The 20891-nt window shown below is 42.4% G+C and overlaps 1 protein-coding gene across 1 annotated transcript; it reads right to left on the minus strand.

Moving 5' to 3' along the window:
* Window positions 1-2104: 2104 nt before the first annotated feature.
* Window positions 2105-20566, minus strand: DHRS7 (dehydrogenase/reductase (SDR family) member 7). The gene is given in 8 exon segments (XM_010085406.1): window positions 2105-2332; window positions 3103-3318; window positions 4791-4913; window positions 8780-9019; window positions 10028-10134; window positions 16204-16227; window positions 16230-16340; window positions 20458-20566. Coding segments are annotated over 8 exon segments (966 nt in total). The 3' UTR covers window positions 2105-2296.
* Window positions 20567-20891: the final 325 nt, after the last annotated feature.

Genomic DNA, 20891 nt, shown 5'->3' on the forward strand with positions numbered 1-20891 from the left:
TTTGTTGCAGGAACACGAGTTACAGTCTCTTGTTCACCATCACAGATTTGTGCAGCTGAGTAGCCCTGCTAAGCATGGGGTTTTGTTTGCATGCTCTTGAGCTGTGTCCTGTTTGTTTTTGAGCATTTCTCTGGTTTATCAGGAATTCAGAGCACCTTCAAGCCTCGTCTTGTCTGCAACTCTCATAAGCATATAGTACATGCTGCTGCTGGGATTACCGATGGAACACTGGTACTGGACTGAGTACGACTGAGCTTGCGACAGGCCAGCACACTGCCTGTGTGACCGAGAGCTGCTCTGAGTTTTCTAACCAGGTGTGTGCATCTGCTTTACTAAATTCTTACCAACACCTACTGGCTTTACAGGTTGCGATGTTCCTCACACAAAGGTAAGCATAAGACACTTTGGAGAAGAACCTTTATTTAACAAGATCAGTTTTAAAGTACTTTTCTAACAAATATTCAGTGCTTACTAAAGGATTTTCACCCTCTTTTTTTGAGCCCTTACAAAAAATGTGAAGTCCTTGAGACTGCCTCCATCCCATCTGTGTGGGGTAAAGCCACAGGAATCAGCCTAATGGAACAAAGTGTTACGGAAGTGAAGCTTTCAAATGTCAAATGCTTTGTAATTTTTGGGAAGTCTACTTTCTGCATTTTCCTGGAAAATCAGCTTCCTCTCTGAAGGAGGTAATTTTGTTGCCACCTGGTCCCTGTCACCTCTCTTGTCGCTCCTTTCATGCTATTCACTCTCATGCTGGTGGCAATAGCAGAGTCCATGAAGGTGCGTCTGTGTTCACATGCTGAGCAGCAACTGTCCTTAGCTCAAGCAAGAGAGGTGAGCTCCTCTTTGAGCAAAAAAGCTTGCACTTTCTTGGTAGAGAAAAAGCAGAGAAACCTGTGTGTAAACTGAGAGCAAGCCTGCTGCTGCATACACTACTGCCAGACCTGTGGATCAGAGGATGGAAGCTAAATCATCCTGTGAACTTCATCTGCATGTGTGTTGTATTAAGAGCTGCTGCATTTTGTCACGCAGCCTTACTGCTGCCGCTTCAGCACATCTCACAAACCACAGTATGGGAACTGGTGTGGTAGCAAGGGAAATTAACCTTCTGTTCTTCTAGAGCAGCATGAGACCAGACGCTTGTCGTTTCATCTTTTTTTTTTTTTTTTTTTCTCCTGGACAGTAGTTTCCATCTTTTTTAAATGTCATTTTTAAAATGTCATTCTTGGCTTATTCTTTGCTATGGTTGGAAAGTTTCAATAATTTATAAAGGGGTTGTTATTTTATCACTTAATGATGTAAGAATTTTTCTTACCTGGATAGTGTGTGGCCTGTAGCCCCCCTGCCCCGCTACCTAACCCTGCCCCCCAAACCCAATCCATTATGCTGAAATTGCCTATAGTGCGCTGCCTGCCCTAATTCAGCTCTGACACCAGTGCTGGTGCCTTGGCTGTAAGCAATCTGCTGCAAAATGAATTTCCCATTAATATTGTGCCCCCTCTTGCAGCTTCCTGCTACTGGAGCTTTCCCCTGCTCCTCTCTCCCCGTTGTTCTATAGATTTACCATGTGCCCAGCTTACAGCAAGGCTGAGCAGTGCCTACACCAGGGATTACAATTACACCATCCCTCTCCCCTTCCCCACTGTTTCTCTGTACACTGCCCCATCCCCAGACTTTACAGAATGAGGACTGTGGACTCTGCTGCAGTAAAGATTAAGTACTTCTAAGTGTTGTACCAGAAGGTCAGAGATTTAGCCCTAAATACACATGACGATGATACACATTTTGTTCTCAGACCACCTGCACAGCAGCCTCGGGGCTGGTGGCAAAGATGAAATACAATCTCCTTGTCCCACAGGAACACTTCACACAGACTGTACATCATTACTCTTGGTATCACAAGCTTCTATTTATGGGTTTGTTTTGTTCAAGGTCCATTAGGAATGAAAATGAGGGAAGCAGGATCCTGTGGGTATATAATTTTTAGCCTGCTCACCAAGTATTTGCCAGTGTCGTAGCAGCTGAAAAACAAAATAATGCTGCCTGGCCTCTTCCATCTCCATTCTTGTAAGTGTAAAAATTCAGCCTCTGGGAGCTTGATGTGAAACCAGTATGTTTAGAAAGAGATTTTTATTTAGTCAAGTGTGTATACAGCTTGATAGCTTTGTCAAGTTACATGATGACAAAGGCACAACATAAAAAAAAAAAAAAAAAAAGCTTTTTTTTGCAGTCACACAATGTCAAAAAAGTTTCCCAGCCTTCACACAAGAACAGCAGGATTTGTACATGCTTGTTCTTACTTCTTCTTTCTTGAGTAAGAGACATCAGCATCCTGGAGGGAGAGTAGATGAGATCAGTATTTCCCTGCCCTGCTTTCTGCCGTATTTACATCCTTCACCCGCAGTGTTATTTTTGCATGAAAGAGCTTGTGACAGTGGGCAGTTACAGGGTGGAAGCAGAAGTTTTAAGCTGCATGCGCTACCTTTATTTTTGTATTTCCTACTTTGGGAGTGCTTTCACGTGGTTTTTGTACCAAGTTCAAGAAAAACACAGTGAAAATCAATACCATCTACCCAGCAGTATTGCAAGACCAGAGCACTGCACTACACATCTGTCTTCAGGGGTGTCAGTGTGCATGAAGAGCCTTGACAGACAGCAGTACTGCTTAATGTACTTCGGGGAAGTGCTCAGATTACGTGTCCGATACGAAAACTAGACGCAACCAAGGGAGATGTTTTCAATTAATTCCAAGTTGCTTTAAATAATTTATGCCAGTGACTTATAGCTCAGCTCTGCGTTAATGGCAAGTTCTGAACTTGCAGCTCCTGTGATGAAGCTCAGAGCAAGACCTTTGGCATACAAGACGTCCTGACGTCACTGCACTGTGCTGTGACCACGCTGCAGTAATTTTAGCCTACCAGGCATGCAGCGATGGAGCCTGGCCTGCCATCAGCTGCTCGGGAAGCGAGGAGGAAAAAAAAGAAACGGATCCAAACTGCAATCCCAACATTCCTGTGGCTAACGAGGCTGTCAGCAGAGTGAAGAAAAAAAAAAAAAAAAAAAAAAAGAGCAAGCAAGCAGAGGAAAGAAGAATAAACTTACCACTCCGCTCTTAAAGTTCTGTATCCTCTTCTTGCCCATTCTGTTCATCAACCACCACGCCCAGGTGGGTGCGTACTGCCAGAGGTAGCAAACGGCCAGGTAGGGCTGGTCGCTGACCCAAGCCTCCTTCAAGTCGTTGGCTGTGCTCACCAGGGTGAGCCGCACGCAGCGGTCCGTCGGCATCTTGTGGGACTGATCACCGGTGTTCTCTAGGGACTGGAGGGGAGGAGGGATTAGAACGGGAGTTCTGTTGGTGGGACAGAAAGGCTCAGGCTCAGTGGAAGATGTATTCCTTTCAGTTTCTCCGCTGTGCACAAGGAGAATAATGCAGCCGGGAGAGCAGAGGGTGGGGCTGGGAAACCCATCCCTCGCTGTGATAATCCTTCAGTTTTCGGTGTGGGAACACTTACACCTTCCTTTAGCACGCATGCTTAAATAAAGCACCCTTTAATTAAGGCCTCGACTGATGGGGCAAAGAAGATTTAAAAAAAAAAAAAAAAAGGATCTCCAAACTCTGTACTGCTTCAGCATGGCTCCTATGTTATCATGATCGACCAGAACAAGTTACCTGCTCTGCAGCTCAGGGCTCTGAGAAATGGAACTTTCCCGTTCCTGGCTGCCTACCCCATTATATGCTACAAGTTACTCAGTAACCCAGTTAGATGAGGCCACGTTCCCCATTCCCTCAAATACTGCTGCCAGCTCTGCTCTGCGGGCAGTTATCTCAAACAAGAGAAGGGCAACAGGCTTCTTCAGTGGCAGGGATGTCTTGCTTGACATCCTGTCCCCATGTATAGCTTTATGAACACACGCCCCAGCCCTGTGAATTTCTGTGCATTTCACTCCAGCAATAACAATCTGTTCTTCTGTTTCCCAGAACAGAACAAATGCAATTCTGGTCTAAACTTGGTCTTCCTCCTAGGCCTTCTGCCATGCTGAAATCTAAGGAATTTGTTTTGCAAGCTTCCCAGTTTGCTCCAAAAGTACAATTTTTTTCCCTTTCAGAGAAGTATGAAGTTTGCAAGCCAAAAATCCTTGCAGAACTCGATTCAACAACACAAGATCTTTCCCCGCCCCCTCACTGGGGGGTTATCCTGAGCTTTAAACTGACTGAATTTAGGACAAATGACATTTTGATGTATCATAGCAGCAATTTTTGCCAGCTGCTTTGTTAGACAGCCTTTATTAAAAGCCATTGTGCAGCTGTTAAGGTTTTGCTTTTTCTCCTCGAACAATCACTCACAGGAAAAGAGTGCATGCCTCGCATCAGCCGACTCCAGTGGCTTTGCCAACAACGCATCAACCCAACAGGGGACATCGTGACTAGGGCAAACAAAGAGCTACCTGTGCAGAAAATATAGTACTCTGTGTGCAGAATTATGTTGAGAAAATCCGGGCCTTTCCCCTAAAAGTGCAGTGGGGTGGCTCTACAGTAAATTTTACTAGATGTGGACTGTATACATTGGAAGAGAGAAAGCATAAAAACTCTCAAACTTTATTTTCATTTGATGTGGACTTGATACCAGAAAGAATGACAAGACTACACCTAGTGCTGCACCAATCAAAGCATTTCTCAGTAAGAAGATGAGGTTAGTGCCTGCTAGGAGGAAAAAGAGAAAAGACAACCATGAAAGGATCAGTGCGCCTGCAGCAAATTGGAGTTTATCGCGACAGAATTTAGTTCTTACCTTCGCAAGATTCTCCGTAAAGACATTGTGTATGATCTTGGACTGTACTGGTCCTGGGCATATGTTGATAATACTTATCTCAGGGTAGTCAGTCAGCTCAGTCCGAAGAGAATTAAAAAAACCCTGAGGAAAAGACAATAATGTAATCTGCCTTTGCCATATTTCCGCCTGCAGTGAGGATTAACTGACTACACATTTTCCTTCCAATCCTACGCTGTAAAGATAGCAGTATTCCACTAAAAGCAATTCCTACTGCTTTCTTTGTTTTTCATATTCAATGGCTAATTAAAAATTTTATCTGCAGCTAGAGACATTGATATATAAATCACTGAGGAACCTATCCTTGACTTCTCAAATACACGATAATTTAAACTACAGCCAGACTCTGCTGTCTCTGTACTGCGGACGAGCCTCCCTGTTTTGTCAGTGGAAGTGCCACCGATCGCAAGAACAGGAATATCGTGGAAATTATCTTTTGCAGGTGAATTGCTCTTCGTGGTGAGATTAAAGATTTTAAATTGTTTCTATTGAGTAAGTGGAACTTAATATAATTTAAATTATAAGAGAAGGAAGAAGCTTTTCAGCACATTAAGTCAAAGGTGCACCCTGATATTTTAGGGGGTAATTCTGTACCACTGGATTGACTGCAGAGTTTAAAATGTGCATCCACATAGACATAAATCTTATTTCAGCTCAGGAATATGCTACTAGTGTATCTAAGCTAAACTATAATTACAAATTTGGCAAGTATTTCTTTTCTTTAAGCTAACAGGATGTGAGTTTCCTTAATCTCTGTGACAGTTCTAATTTAGACAGCAACTATTATGGGGAAGAACACGACCAATTCAGGAAGGTGCTTCCTGCCAAAGCTGCTGGCCAAGCACTCCAGAGCTATGATTTAGCAAACACCACAGCATGTTTTCTCTTTGACCTCATTAATAAGAGTTCCCTGGATTTATTCTAACACATAATTTTGTGTCACAACAGAGGCAGAATGAGCACAGGGTGATAAACGTCTCCCATTGTAGCAAAAATGTATTATCTGTACCCTCTCCAGCCTGGGAAGAGGGCTGGCGGACTCAGAGCTCTGAACTAAGTGTCAGCACAGGGCTGACACTGGTCAGATACGCTCCTGGGATGACACAAAAGCAGTGACCTGGGGCAATCCCTAACGCCAGGCAGTGAGTGGCACACTGCTGCACACCTGCGACCAAGGACACGGGCTCTAATTTCCCAATTGCTGCTATCCCCCCCCATTTCAAGGCTTCTGTGCCCCCTCCTTTCCTTGCGCTGCAGTTCCCAGTTTTTACACCAGGGAAGAGGTACAATCTTCACCAGCAGCACAGGATGGCCAGGACACTTGCTCAGCTGCAATCCTGCTGAGAAGAGCCTCCTGAAGACCAGAATCTTACATCCTCTTAGTCTCCTCTGGAGGCTCTATCTACAGTATATGCAGGTTCTCTAATTCCAGCGCTTATCTTAAATATCCAAAGAGAGCTGGCATGAAATTCCTCCACTTCCTCCCAGAAGAGAAGCCTACAATTCCTAAGAAAGAAAAGAAAGGGCTCTCTTTTCTTTAAATTCAGGCAGGGGCAGACCCAGATTTAGGAGCCGTAAAGGAACTCAAGTGCCTTTCCAGCTTAGTGACCAAATCCTAGAAGATGCTGAAGAAGGCAAGGCTGAACTGACGTCTGCTATGACAGAGACACTTAGAAATTCATGAATTACAACTAGATGAATGGCACGTGATCTCCATGAGCATCATCACATGAGGAGAGAAACTGCATCAGTCAGATGCAGGCTCCGGTGGACTTGACTCATGCTCTTACAGCACTCCCAGAACCGAAATAAAGGGCAACTTCATCGGGATAATGTTGTTATGAAGAATTACAACTGGCATGAATCAAAGCGTGATTGTTTCAAGAACAAATTTTAATTCTTAGCAGAATCCCCTCCTTCCTCCTCCAACCACCATTAAAAAAAAAAAAACAACAAACCCAAACAAAAAAGCCCAACCCCGAACAGAAGGAGGGACTTTATCAAAAATTAAGATTGCAGCATTAACTGTGCCAGCTGTGGCAGACTCCAAGGCACGAACTTGAAAAACCAAAAACCATAACAGATGAATTCATGTCAGGTAGGCTCACATGTTTAATAACTGGTGGCCAAAATGCAATCTGCATTTCAAGAAGATCTTAGAATACAGGTTGATACACGCTGGGAAAACACAACAGGAAAAGCATCACGTTATGCTTTGTCTTATTTTTCCCCTACCTGCTCTCTAGACAGTTCTTCTTGGTCACGGTCAGAGATGGGCTCCTGGGCCATCTGAAGAGGACTTGCCAGTTCTACAGGCTTCCTTTACCTGAGCTGTACTGGCCACGTTTGATATTTCAGAAAAGCTGTTCTACTTTTCCAGGGTTTCATGCCCACATCTAGCCATAACTCCAGGCTGGTAAGAGACTCGCAGACAGAGTCTTTACGCAATCTATACTGCAAATCCCATGTTTTAACACCTGCAATTAGTATTTGCAGAATTACTGTGAAAGAAACAAAAAAGGAGCTTTGGAGTCTGGCCTGGTTATTGAGCTGAGGCAGAGCTAACAAATATAAAAGCAATCCAGTTAGCTTATTTTTAATCCAGAAATTTTAGTAAACTATCTCTTTAAAGCTTTTTCCCTGTTCTTGATCTTAATATGAGATTCGGAGTTCTGAGAATTTTTAAAGCAACATGTGAATTCCTTGTGCTCTGCAACTAATTAGCCACGCTTAATTAGCCACGCCAACTCCACCACACCCGAAAGATAACCCAACTGATAGAACACTTAACGAAGGAGCATAAAGGGAATTTATCCTTCTGCTCACTGCATTCTTCTAATTTAAATCAACTAGACTTAACCCAAAAGCTGGCCTCTAACAGGCAATTTCATCGCTGCCCCTCAGGTGAAGAGCAGCAGATCTCTCCCCACCACTAACTGAAAACTTTTTATTAGCAGAGGCCTGTCCCCGTCATCTACATCTTCATTCCTCCAAGTGTCTAGTGGCTTTGCAGGATCAGCCACTTCTTACATTTTTGTTTTTGTTAGTCAAATTGTCAAAAGATATTGATCCCACAGCTCAAGCACAGTTATTTACTCCGTTTATGTGCTCAAATCCAGTGGGGAGTAAGAAGGTGCCCATTTTTTAAATCATCCCTGGGCACAGCTGGAGTTTATCTTACTGAGATCAAAATGTACATTAGCAGGAAGCCAAACAGTGGTGAAAGACAAATACCTCTAAATAAATTTACTAGTTAAACAAATGATTCCTCAATGATACAGCCTTTCTTTTTTTCCCCCAGATACTTTTCTGACCTCTTCTTTTATGTTTTCCTGCACAAGTGAGGCTACTTTCAAACTCTTTCCGAACAATATTGAAAGTTAAGTGTTACGCAGGAGATAACTTCCCAAGACACTACGAGCTCCCAGTTTTCAACAGCACAGCAAGATTCAGAGGTGTTGGGAAGATTTGTTCAGATGTTCCCAGCTAGATCAGGAATTCTCATTTTGCTTTACACTCACTGCTCTCATTTTACTGTCCTGAAGATTTCCTGTAGTCTTAAAACTCTCACCAGTGACTTTTCATCCCTAACTGAACTAAGATGAGAACATCAGGGCTTCTATACACAACAGAATAACCCTCTGATTTAGGTATTCCTTCTTCAGGAGGCCAGAGGCTAAGCTCTTGTGTTTCACATTAACTACGTAGTGGTTCGGACCAACTAAGGTGACATTTAAATTTTAGTCAGGAAAATAAATCTACACTAGGAGCTGAGATATTTCACATTGCAGAGCAAATCAATTTTAAAGGACTTTCAAAACGTGAGAAAGCTACATATGCTAGGTGCAATTTCAGGTGACATTTGTGTTTTCTGCACCGAACAAAGTCCTCTGCTACAGTACTGGTGTATTACACAACAAGACTGAGTTAATCTCAGAAATTGAACGTACCTGCAGAGCATGCTTGCTGGCACAGTACCCAGAGGCAAGAGGAGCTCCCATGATACCCATCACACTGCTCACAGTAACAATCTTTCCTCTTTTCCTCTGGATCATGTGATTGAGGACGTGTTTTGTCAAGGAGATTGTACCCAGGTAGTTGAGTTCCATTATGGCGCTGTAGACATCCAGGTTTGTATCCACAAACAGCGAGCGCTGGGAACGGCCACCGTTGTTGATCAAAACATCAATCTTGGGAAAGACACAGTGATAAATTAATGCAACACATTTTCTCTGATACTTGTGCTTCCTCAAGCAATTGCTAAGTGACTGTTCTCCTATTCTCTTTCCTCTACAGTGTCACCTCGGCCATGCACAGTAAGACGTATCAGCAGCTGAAGAAGTTTCAGCAGTTGCTCTCCCTCTCTAGACTTCCCCTTTCAATCAAGGGCTGGCTAATTCTGAGCTGAGTCAACAAAACAGAAATACAGTGTTTGATGCCAAACAAGGTTGACTCCCAGTACAGGAACGCTGGCAGCTGGAAAGTTGTTTACCACCCATTTAGCATTTTCTAACCCTACTGTGCTGTAGCAAATAACACTCAGGTCCCGCAAGGTGACCTCTGAAAATACGTTTTGTGCAAAACCACAAATCAACTAGAATGAAGAACAGAAAAAACAAATCTGGTACCAATAATTTCACAGTGAAATCAAAATATCAGTGGGGTAAAGGCCTAGCTTGAAGTTTTGCATATCATACATAATATTGGTTAGATCTGACTGTTATTTTCTTAACTCCATATGCTGGACTAACACTCAAGGAAACCACGCACCAAACCAGGTGAACAGTTGTGCCTGATGTCCGCTTCTGTTCTGCGTGGTTCTGAACCCAAATTACATGCTTTACTGAAAGTACAAAATAAAGGTTCTGACTTTATTTGAAGCCCTAAGTATACAGCTGAAAACTGCCCCAGTTGGTCCAGAAATTCAGTGACACGATGCAAGTGAGTTTTTAGTTCTTGGTAAGGACCAGCGATTATCTGTTCACTGCTGCATCTCTGTAAAGCCTGCTGAAACGCAGAAGCAAGCAACAGAAGGGATGAAAATTCAGGTACTTTGGGGCAAGTTTAATACTGAAACTTAAGAAAGATGTAGACACTGGTGAATTGACCATATGATGGAAAAAGAGTGAAATACAAACATAAATGCAGGTATAGGAGATAAGGAAGAAAAAGAAGTTTAATGCCAGCAGCTCACCTACCTTGCCAAAATGCTTAAGAACACTGTTGGTTGCAGCTTCATGAGAGCTTCTATCAGTCAAGTCAAGACGCAGAACAAGGATATCTTTTTCACCCAAGCTGCTTATCTCTAAAAACAACCATAAAGTGAACAGGAACCAATAAGATTGCCAACATAACAATTGTGGGTAATGTAATGTGCTTTTAAACACCACATTTTCACTAGAAAGACGCCATGAAACCATAACATGAAGTTGGAAAAAAAATGCTTGCTTTGTTTTCATTTTAATCTCCACACACATAAAACCATTTTTAATCTGTTCCTACCAAATCTTTGTTTTCCCATCACGATTTTTTGCTTGCAAAAAGCCTGACTTTATTCAACAGGCTTGTGTAGCACAATGTAGACAACTCAATTCTCCAAATAAATTGCAATAGTTGGGAGCAACATGCGACAGGATTATTTGATACTGAGATTTTTCACGGAGCCATTCAGAAGCACAGTGTATTGGCAGCCTTGACACTTTGCTTGTATGTTAACTGGTCAAGCATGTTTATTCCTGACAAGAGGACTAGTACAATTTAGACCCGAAACACAACGTATGTACATGAGTAGCTGTAAGGCAAAGTCTAGAGAAGTTAGGTTATTTATTGGAGGAGGCAGAAGGAGAAGGTTTTGTTTAGCTGACAGCTTTCAACATATCCATCTCCTGAAGTAAAAGTCATCTGTCATCAAGTTCGAGCCTCATGTTGAGTGTTTCTACCACTGTCTCTTCAGAACAACTGACCTTTTCCATAGAAACTATTTCTTGAGCAGTGATTTGTCACCCTGGGGTTTTGCAGCAGGTAACTCAGAAAAAGAAAACCTTCAATGTTAATTTTTTTCAGGTTTTTTTAACTGTCTAATATTATTTTTTTTACTTTATTTCTATTCGTTTGGTAGTGCTATTTTTGTTTCTAAATTGATTCATAGCCACAACTAGGTGTACCTGCTCCCCCTTAACCAGCTGCCCTCTTTGGAGAGCCTAAGGCTCTGATTTTTTTATTACTATTTCTTGCACATACAGGTACTTTGTCTTTACAGTGATGTACAAATATGGAGGTTACTGAAATCCGTAAGTTGCCTCTGTTCAAAGGTCATTCGTATTTAGGCTACAGGTTAAAATAAACCCATCTGTCTGGTTTAAACCTACCAGTATTTTCATTTATTGCTCCCTCCAACCCCTCCATGTGCACTTTCCCCTCCATTTCCTCCAGAAACACGGCAGTAAAATCCATGTAGTTTACCCTCCCAGAGACACACCTCTACCTCGTGCTCCCTCAAGCAGATTTACACAGTTAAAACCTGCTGGGATGTGGAGTGTTTCTGCCATGAATTAACAAAACCACATGGTCAATCCAGCCAAGAAAGCTACACAGGGGGGAAAGAAAAAAACAGAGAAGAGACACAGACTGGTGATAAGGAAGGAAATGCTCTCTTAGACAATGTAAGAAACTTGTGACTTCAGGAAATATCAAACCAGCAGCCTCATTCTTGTGTTGGAGCAATCCACAGTCCAGGCTGATTTCCACCCCCCAAACCACTCGGACTGTACATCTCTATCAGCTTCCTTACTTCTTTTCTAGGGTGAGGAATCCTCGCTCTTGTCACTCCTCATAGACAGCTTTTACAAAACTTCCAACATTCTTGTTACCCTTTTTCCATATTTTTCCACCACTCGCCCATCCCCTTGTTTTTCTGGCAGATGACCAGCACCATGCACAGTGTTGAAGGCATGTACATGTCCCAATTTATACGTGGTCAGAATTATGTTCTCCATTCCTTTTACTAATAACCCCTAACATTCCACTTGTTTTTTTGCCTGCTACCAAACTGACGTTTTTAAGGGAACAATTATCACAACCCATGAGAACACATCCTCCCAAGCAGGAGCCCTGAGTTCACCATTTTACACAAACACTAACACACTTTAGTTAACATCCTTCAGTGAAGTGTCTCCAGCTGCAAAGTGAATTGCACGTGGCCACCAGCTTTCAGATGCAACATGTTTGAAACCGAGCACTCAAAGCTCAGTCTAACAAGAACAACAGCCACTTGCACATAGCTGGGAAACCTTTTCTGGAGGTGCTTTAAAGTCTCCTTATACAGCAGCTTTACACTGCATGGCTTCTGGTAGGGATCAACCTACCCAACCATCAAGCAGCAGGTCTTCTGACTGACATTTTTCCTATCAAGTGATCATGGTCCATTAAATTCTAGTTACTTTTTAACTAAAACATGGTTGCAATCACCCAAAGCCAACTTGTTTTTTGAAAGACAGCTGCATAAGTAATACTGATTCAGAATAATATTTTGTTATGCCATCAAGTGTACTCCTCTTTCTCTTAGGATCCCAGACAGGATTTCAGATCAATGACTTCTAATACATGTTAAACCAAGATAGCCGTTCCTCGTAACATGACACACACTACTACTCAGCACAGACCCTTTATTTTCCAGCTCTTCAGCATTTCCTCTTACACCTTTTATTTCTGTCTTGTATAATGCCCGTTAACAGAACATGAGCTTTTAGCAGAGGCTGGACAAGAACTCCTGAGGTCCATTCCAACCTCAATTACTGTATAACTCTGTGACTTATAGATTGTCTGTCATTAATTTGGCCTATCTATATTTAAATCATACTTGAGCTTTTTCAAACCAAGAAACAGCACCCCTCCCCATCTACTTTTTTTTCTTTTTTTCTTTAGGGCCTTTGAGAGAAAACAGCCTCCAACATTACTGGTGAAGTCAACTCATGTTGCAGAGAGTGGCTGGGGTAAATACATAACTCCTGTAAGTGGCTTCTTTAAGTCATACAAGTTGTTTTCTTTCCCTTCTGCAGAAGTACAATGAAGTGTTAAGTTCACACACGCATGACTCAACAGGTACTTCCATAGTTTTACAGTACTTCCCTTCTCTCTCTCTCCCTCAGCTTTTAAGCAGTGTAGAATGCATAAACGTGTTATCACGGGGTGTGGTGTCTCTATATTTCGAATAAGATATATGTGCTTGTTTCTGACATTAATAAGCTCATTATCTAGTTAAGTTGCTGCTGTGTGCATCTACAGCAGGTGTGTTAAAGCCTCTTAGCTCCAATTATGCCCTGTAATTCTGTCAAATTCAAGCTGATGTTCCATGTTGCAGCTCAATCCATCCCACGCTACTCAAACCTTACAGAATACTCTTGAACTCAACTGCAAAAAGAAAACACGTAGTAGGTGGAAGCACAGACAAGCAACCAGGGAGCACATGCTGCCCAAGCATGCAGGGATGGAATCGGGAAGATCAAAGCTCAGATGGAGTTGAAAGTGGTGAGGAACGTGAAAGGCAACAAGGGCTTCATAGGTACAGCACCAACAAAAGGAAGACCAAAGACAGAGTGAGCTCACTGCTGAATAGGGATGGCGATGAAGAGACGAAGCACACAGAAAAACACGAGATACTCATTGCCTTCTTTGCCTTAGTCTTCACTGGCAAGATCTCCTCTCAGGTCTCCCACACTCCTGAGGCTAGACTGTGGGGGAAAGAAACACTACCAATGTCAGAGGAAGACCTAGTTAAGGACAAACTGCACATATAAGCAGGGCAATATATACATCCAAGATTTACAGGAGCTGCTGACCAATGTCACTCATCTTCAGAAGGTAATTGCTAAGTGGAATAGCTCCCCATTGACTGGAGAAAACCAAATGTCACACAGCCTAACCTCAGTCCTTTGGAAAATTACGTGCCAATTCCTCGTGAAACCAATTTCCGAGTACATGAAGGACAAGAAGGTGACCGGGAAAAGCCAGCATAGATTTAGCATGGACATATACTGCCTGAAAAACTTAACTGTGATGAGATGACTGGCTCTGTGGACCAGGGGAGAGGAGTGGATGTTGTTTACCCTGACTATGGAGCTTTCTGTGTTGTCTTCCACAGCATCCTTGAAGCTATATTGAGGAAATACGAGAGGTCTAGATCAGTGGATTACAATGCAAGTGAAAAACAGGCTGGGTCACCAGGCCAGCAGAATAGCAACCAACCATCCAAAGTCTAACTGTTGGCCAGTTGGAAGTGGTATCCCTCCATGATCAGTATCTTTTAAATATCTTCCTTGATGACCCAGATGATGGGAGAAAACACAGGTTTTCAGAAAATTTGAAGTTAACATCAAGTTCAAAGGAGCAGTTGCCATGCTGGAGGGTAGGACTGCCATTCACAGGCATCTTAACAAGCTGTGAAAACGGTCTGACAAACCTCATCGAGCTCAATAAAGTCAAATGCAAAATTTCACACCTGGGACAGAACAAGCCTATGCAGTACTGCTGGCCAGTGCCCAAATGGCTACGTAGCAGCTCTCCAAACAAGACCCGAGGTCCTGATGGAAGGACAACAGCATGTTGAATGTAAGTCAGCAATTAGCTCTGGCAATTACGAACGCTAATGGGCTGCTCTAGCACAAGCAGACTGAAGGAAGCGATTTTTTTAAGTGCCTCTACACAGCATTCTAAGACTGTGTCTAGAGTATTGTGATTGATTTTGGACCTCCCTAGCTCAAGACAAACACTGATAAACTGGAGATAGCATAGCATAGGGCCAGTAAGATGGTTAGAGGGGTTAGCTCACGTAATAATCAAGGAAAGGGGTGGAAGCTGGGTTTACACAGCCTTCAGAAGGATAAGAGGGAAAGTGGGCCCAATTACTCGCTTCCACTACTTAAAGGCTGGCTATAGGAAATTTGGTGTAACTTGGTTAGTGAAGAGCTTCCAATATTCCCACTAATCTGACCTACAGTTAAAATAAAGTTCAGTAGCATATACTTGCAAAACACATGGCTACATAAAACTTTAAAGCTATATACCACAGCTAAGACATTCACAGGGTCACTTCAAGTTGGCAGAGGCAGAAATCACCTTAGATAAAGCTGTATTCTTGGCTCATATCACTTGAAATGATATTTCTGAATATTCCTTAGCACATCACACTCTCATGTGAGTGCTGCCTGAAAATGAATATCCAGGATTATGGCTCCTGCCAGCCTATCCAGTGTTATCAGTTTTGCAATTACAACAAACAGCCACAGACGCAAATGCAGTTGCATACTACTGACCACTGAACATTGCATCATGTAGCACTGGAATTGTGCCATGATTGCCACTTAACCATACTGTCATCTTTTGTCCCTTGTTCCTTTTTGAAGATAACTACTTTAGTGACTGCTTTTTTTAAGCATCGCAAAACAGAACTAAGGAGCTGCAGGTTTTTTAAAGCCCCTTGACAAATTCTCAGGGTAGCCTGCTGCAACTTTTAGATTTCTAGAAATGTTTAGGAGCTAACCCAAGACAAACATTTCATTATTCACTAGCACACATTTCAAGTAGACTGTGCACATTCTATCAACATTGCTAGGAATTAACTGTCAGGGTGATAATATACTCAGGATAAAATCCTGCATACTGAGCTATGGAGGATAAATAGTCTGAAAGAGGAATAACATTAATCATGTTCAAACCTCTATTTATCAGAGTGAATTAACTGTCTATTCCTCTCACTGGCAAGCCAGAAAACAGGAAGGAAAAAGAGAAACAGAAGGAATGAAGCCTTCTGAAGTCAGTAGTCTTACTGACTCAGCAGGCATATATGAAAGATCACTGGAATAGTTAAACATTCCGCTTCACATTTGTTCTTCTTGATCTACAGCAGATTCTCTTTCTTGCACTTGCTCAGAACAACTTTTCCTGAACACTTCTATTCACTTCTTTTCCAAAGAGGAAAGTCAGTTGTCAGTCTGCCTGTAACATGTACAAACTTGGAAGAAAGATTTCTTAGTAGCATGCACCTCCATGGTTTGGTTCTTAACAGGAAGATAATCCTCAGATTGTTTCCTCCATTCCCCACAGTATTTATTTCTTTTCTTAATCTAGTATCTTACAAGACCACTTGAAATTGATGAGATTTTTAGATAACATTGGTTTATGAAGGACCTCAAAATGCAAGTTTATACAAAGGCTTTTCACTGATTAAAATACCACTTTCAAACCTACAGTGAAGCTATGCATAAAGTTTGCTTTCATCATGACATTTATTCCTGTCATATGTGGGTTAGTATTTCTGTGTCAAATCCATCACAGCAAGAGTGGAACTGCTGACACGAAGTAGTTAAGTTGTACTTACGAAGGCATTTCTTTTTCACAAAAATCTTGCGGAGATGGCAAGCAAGGCTCCTATCTTTGATAGCTGGTAAGCCAATTCTTCTCCAATTCCACTTGAAGCTCCTGTCACCCAAACAACCTTGCCACGCAGCTCATTTTCTATCAAAAAAAATCAAGACAGCAGTTCACACATTGCCAGTGCTAGGATAAGCATTTACATCACTGCAGGGGTATAATCTGATACTGTTTTTACAAAATATGCTCATTTTTGGAGGCTACTAAAAAATCCAGACTTCTTTATTTTTTGGTCATGTGCAGTTGTGAAATCGTTCATCGCTGTTCTGTTGTCACTTGAACTTTGTTCCAAGGCTAATCTGAATAAACACTGATTATCTCTACCTGATGGAAGAAATTTGATTGCATTTCTGCAAGCCATCCACACACAGCATTTCCACTAACTTCATCAAAAAGCATTTCAGAGCAAAAGGGAGAAGAGAATTCTTGGAAACGACAGCAAACAGTTACTGTATCGCAAATCCAAACAAAAGCCTGAGCAATCCTTTCCCAATAATGTTCTACCTCAAAAATGTTCCCAAGTAACTGCCAGCAGAAGAAAACTCTCTAAACAAAGACAGCTAACCATAACAAACCCAACTGGTGTTCATCCACTCTGTTTTGTATCTGATGCAGGTTAATTCCTGTGCTGGCCAAAGTACAGTACACACGAGTTCCCAATGTGTAAGCTCAAGTGTGAATTTCCACACTTGTATGTGTTCTTCAATATTAGTCTTACTAAATATTAGTCTTAGTGAGAATCTGACTCAAGTACTCAGAGCAGCACTGACAGCAGCTCTTCCTTCTATTTCTCAAGCTTGGACAGAAGAGTATTCCAACAATGTCTAGGCAACCGAAAAGATTTTGTGGTGTAATTCGAATAGCAGAGCCAAAAGCAGTTCCTGGGTTTGAAAGCCAGTTCTATTCTGAAAAGAAAAGGCCAGAATAGTATTTTTCAGCTCACTGAAATTTACCCACTCATTTAGTTTAGCAAAAATACTTCTATCTAAAGCTAGTGGCTACTTTTACTTCCTGCTTACTTCAGTAATCAGTTCCTGGTTCTCTCCACACCACAATGTGTGTCAGATTTCTACTTTCAGATTCTTAATTACATAAATTCCATGAAGAGATCAGCAGCAAAACCTTCTACCCTTCTGACAAGACCAGAGAGCACTCAAGACTATCGGAGCTCAGCTTGAGCGTGTGGAACTGGCAGTGACTATTATTTGTCTTTTTTTATGCTGACTGTATTTTAGCCAAAGAAAAATCCCTCCTAAAACCAAGCTTTGGTGCTTTTGCGTTGTTTGGACTTTTTTGTTTGCTTTTAAAAATAATAACAGCAACGACAATCACTTTCCAAAGAGAAATGTACTCTAAGGTTATGGAGTTGGGAGGTGGAGAGAGGTGTTGCTGAAGTTGTAGGAATAATCATGTTATTAATAATTACACCAAATGGCTGCTGTCTGTAAAGCTTATTCACACTCTTTTCCAACAGTTTTATTCCCATGTTACCAATTCATTGAATTAACCACAAACATGGGAATCCATCTCTCTTATTACTTTTTTTTTTTTTTCAGAAAACCTGGGTAGACAAACACTACATGAACAGAAGAACACATGGACATACTTTCAACCCTGCTTACCACACTCATCTCCTCTTGCTACTGAAAACAAATCCGCTTCCTCCTACCGCTCAGTTCCCCTGTTCCCAACCTGCCTTGGGCAGCTTCACTGCAGTTATTCAGGATCTTGTTCTGTGAACAGAATAATTAACTGAGATAAGGAAAGTTTTCCACTGATTCCTCAGTGCTGATAGTTACCAAGCACTGAGCTACTGGGAATTAACATAATGGGAAACCTAGTTCAAATGCTGCTATAGAATAAGCTTTGAACTACCAGCTTGCTCTAGAATAAATGTCCTGCTGTTACTGGAAATGAGTTTAAAAATTAACCATGACAAATTAAAAAATAAAAGCAGTTTATTACTACTAACGATTAACCACTGCGTTACAAGGCATAACAAATGAGAGGCTGAACAGAGTAGCACTGCAAGTAATCCAAGAAGTGCTTTTGTAGCTCTATTTAGGGTTTTTTCCAACATTTTATAGCTCCTGCAGCAAATGGTTGTGATGTTATTTAATTAATCAAAAAAAATTGGGGTGGGGAGGTTTAAAGCGGAACATCCCCCCTGCACCCCTACAGAACCCGCTTTAAGAGCAGACTTTCAGATATGTAGGTGTTCATACATAAAAGGATTCTCCTTAGCTCGATAATAGGATGCTGCCTGTGAAAAGCACACCATGTACAGTGATTGCTGTCCAGCTAGTGAAACACAACACAAAGAAAGTCATCCAGCACCCAGTAACCCTTGTCTCCCGAACACAGAAATATTTAGAAGATGGGAAGCAACCCAGCACCTGCCAATGACAAAATCCAGAAGTGACTTCTCCCTATAGAACTGAATCATTGAAATGGAACTGGTCTTACCTATATTAAGGCCTTTCTTCGTAATTACAACTTACGGAGCAAGGGAAAGAAACATTATAAGATCAGTCTTCTTTCTGGTGAGTATTTTTATCTCCAAAAACTTCAACATGCGTAATAATGTTGTAGAAGTGATAACACAAGATAATGACTGCAAAAGTGACAGCTCTAATAACTCCTTTAAATAAAAACAAAGTTTTTCTCCATGTGATCCACGCAGTGCTTACCTAGACACGCTGCATTATGTGCACAATATGTGGAGGAGGAAGAGAAAAGGGAGAATGTATTTATAGAAACATCTTTTCTAGTGTTTGTCCCTTCTGTTTTCCCACCCGAACAGCTAGGATCAGTACTGTGGCACCACCATCCCACATGGATAGTGGCAAAATGCCACTTAAATGCTACCCTTTCAGCTACATATTTCAGTTAATTACAAGCACTGAGGTTGGGATGCCGGGGGGGCTTGAGGGGAAGAGCAAAACACAGCTCACCTCTTTGCAGAGCAAAAGAGCTGATGTTGACAAGATTCTGCCTGATTCTTCCTACATGTTGGAACAACTACATCAGAAAATGACTACGTTGCTCTTTACATGGGAACGTGTAGAGACTAGTTAAAAGGTTTCCAGGCTTCCAGTAAGACTGAAGGCTACACTCAAATAACACTGCGTCTACCTGAGAGCTCCTACATCTTGACGTGCACTGCACACAGATCCCTCAGGACAAAGCTTCAATTCTGTTTATATCAGTCAAGATTCATCTTGTTTCTCTGCCCTGCGCCTCTGTGATCTTTGCGAGGTCCACACATGAAGCTTTTTTGTAGTTTTCTTACAGTAAGGCAACTACCTGATGGAGTTACTATAAAACCTTGGGCTGCATATCGAACGAGTTACAGAAGGTTGCTCACACAGATTTAAATTCAGTATTTCTTCTTTATTACTTGTGCATGCTTTTCTGTTCTCTTCTCCTTTATATGAACTACCGCTTTTGTAGCAAGCTTCTACAGAAAGCAGAAGACAGAGACATCTCAACAAGTTTGCCCTACTCTTCTCCCAAGCCCTTCCTAATGCTGACCCTCAACATCCCCTGCCAAATCATGCTCTCAAACCAAACCCTTACTCCGCCCTTCCCCTAGGCAGTCTCTCCTGATCCGCCTTCATTCGATGTAGTCCTATCTCAACTCAAAATCCAGTTTCACTTCCACATGGGACAGCTTATAGCATCCTTCAACCCATCTTCTTTCAGATCAGCTTCTTCCCCTGACAGGTCAGAGGCAGGAAGAGGTCCACGCTCTCACCTCGACCACCCGCACCCAGCACAGCTCACGGCAGCCCCGAATCGCCCCTGTTGGCTCAGCTGAGGGGGGATATAAAGAAATCTGCAGCTTTTCTGACCAAAAGTCTCTATTAAGCAAATAAAACCTATGATTTTTAAAGATATTTGTCCAGAAGTTGGCAGAATTAGAAAGATCAACACGAGCAAGAGTTGCAAATCCCCGTCTGAAGGCATTTTATTGAACTTTTGTCCCCACAGGTGTCACAAGCAGCACCTCACAGAAAAGCGGTGTAAAGCCACAGCTGGCGATCGCCTGGTGCTGTTCCCTCACGCCTTGGAAGAGGAAACCCGTTTAATCCGAACGTTAATATTCACGTTTACTTTGTTGTAAACACTTTCAGCACTACTGTGGCACTGAGACCTGCTTGAAGCTGTCAGAACAAACTGGAACAGACGCTAAACTCACCGTGAAGCAGCTCACCCTGGCCAGAGGTGCCAAGAATCCTCTTTCCTGACCGACCCTCCAGCACCTCACCGGAACCACGGGCTCCCCACGCACCCCGGCTGCTCCGCATGCTGACACCAGAACCGGGCATCTGCCCAGAAATGGTGCAAAACAACCGGCTTTGGGCAAAACGAGCCAGAACTCACCACAGACCTCCTAGAACTCCCTAATGCGAAGCCGCTTGTAGACAGCTGCTTTGTTGGCGGGAGAAGGGCACCAAACGCCTTCTTGCTGGGTAAGGGCCAGGAAACTACGATTTTGGGGTTGTTTTTCTTCATTTTCAGACAAGCCCGTGGGGCAGCTGCCAAAGGCTGCGTCCACCCAACTCTGGCAGCGCCAGCCCCGTCCCCGGGGACTTCTCTCCCCCCCACACCCTTCACGGAGCGACCCAAACC

Source organism: Pterocles gutturalis, unplaced genomic scaffold, assembly GCF_000699245.1.
Source record: "Pterocles gutturalis isolate BGI_N339 unplaced genomic scaffold, ASM69924v1 scaffold3530, whole genome shotgun sequence".
NCBI lineage: Eukaryota > Metazoa > Chordata > Aves > Pterocliformes > Pteroclidae > Pterocles > Pterocles gutturalis.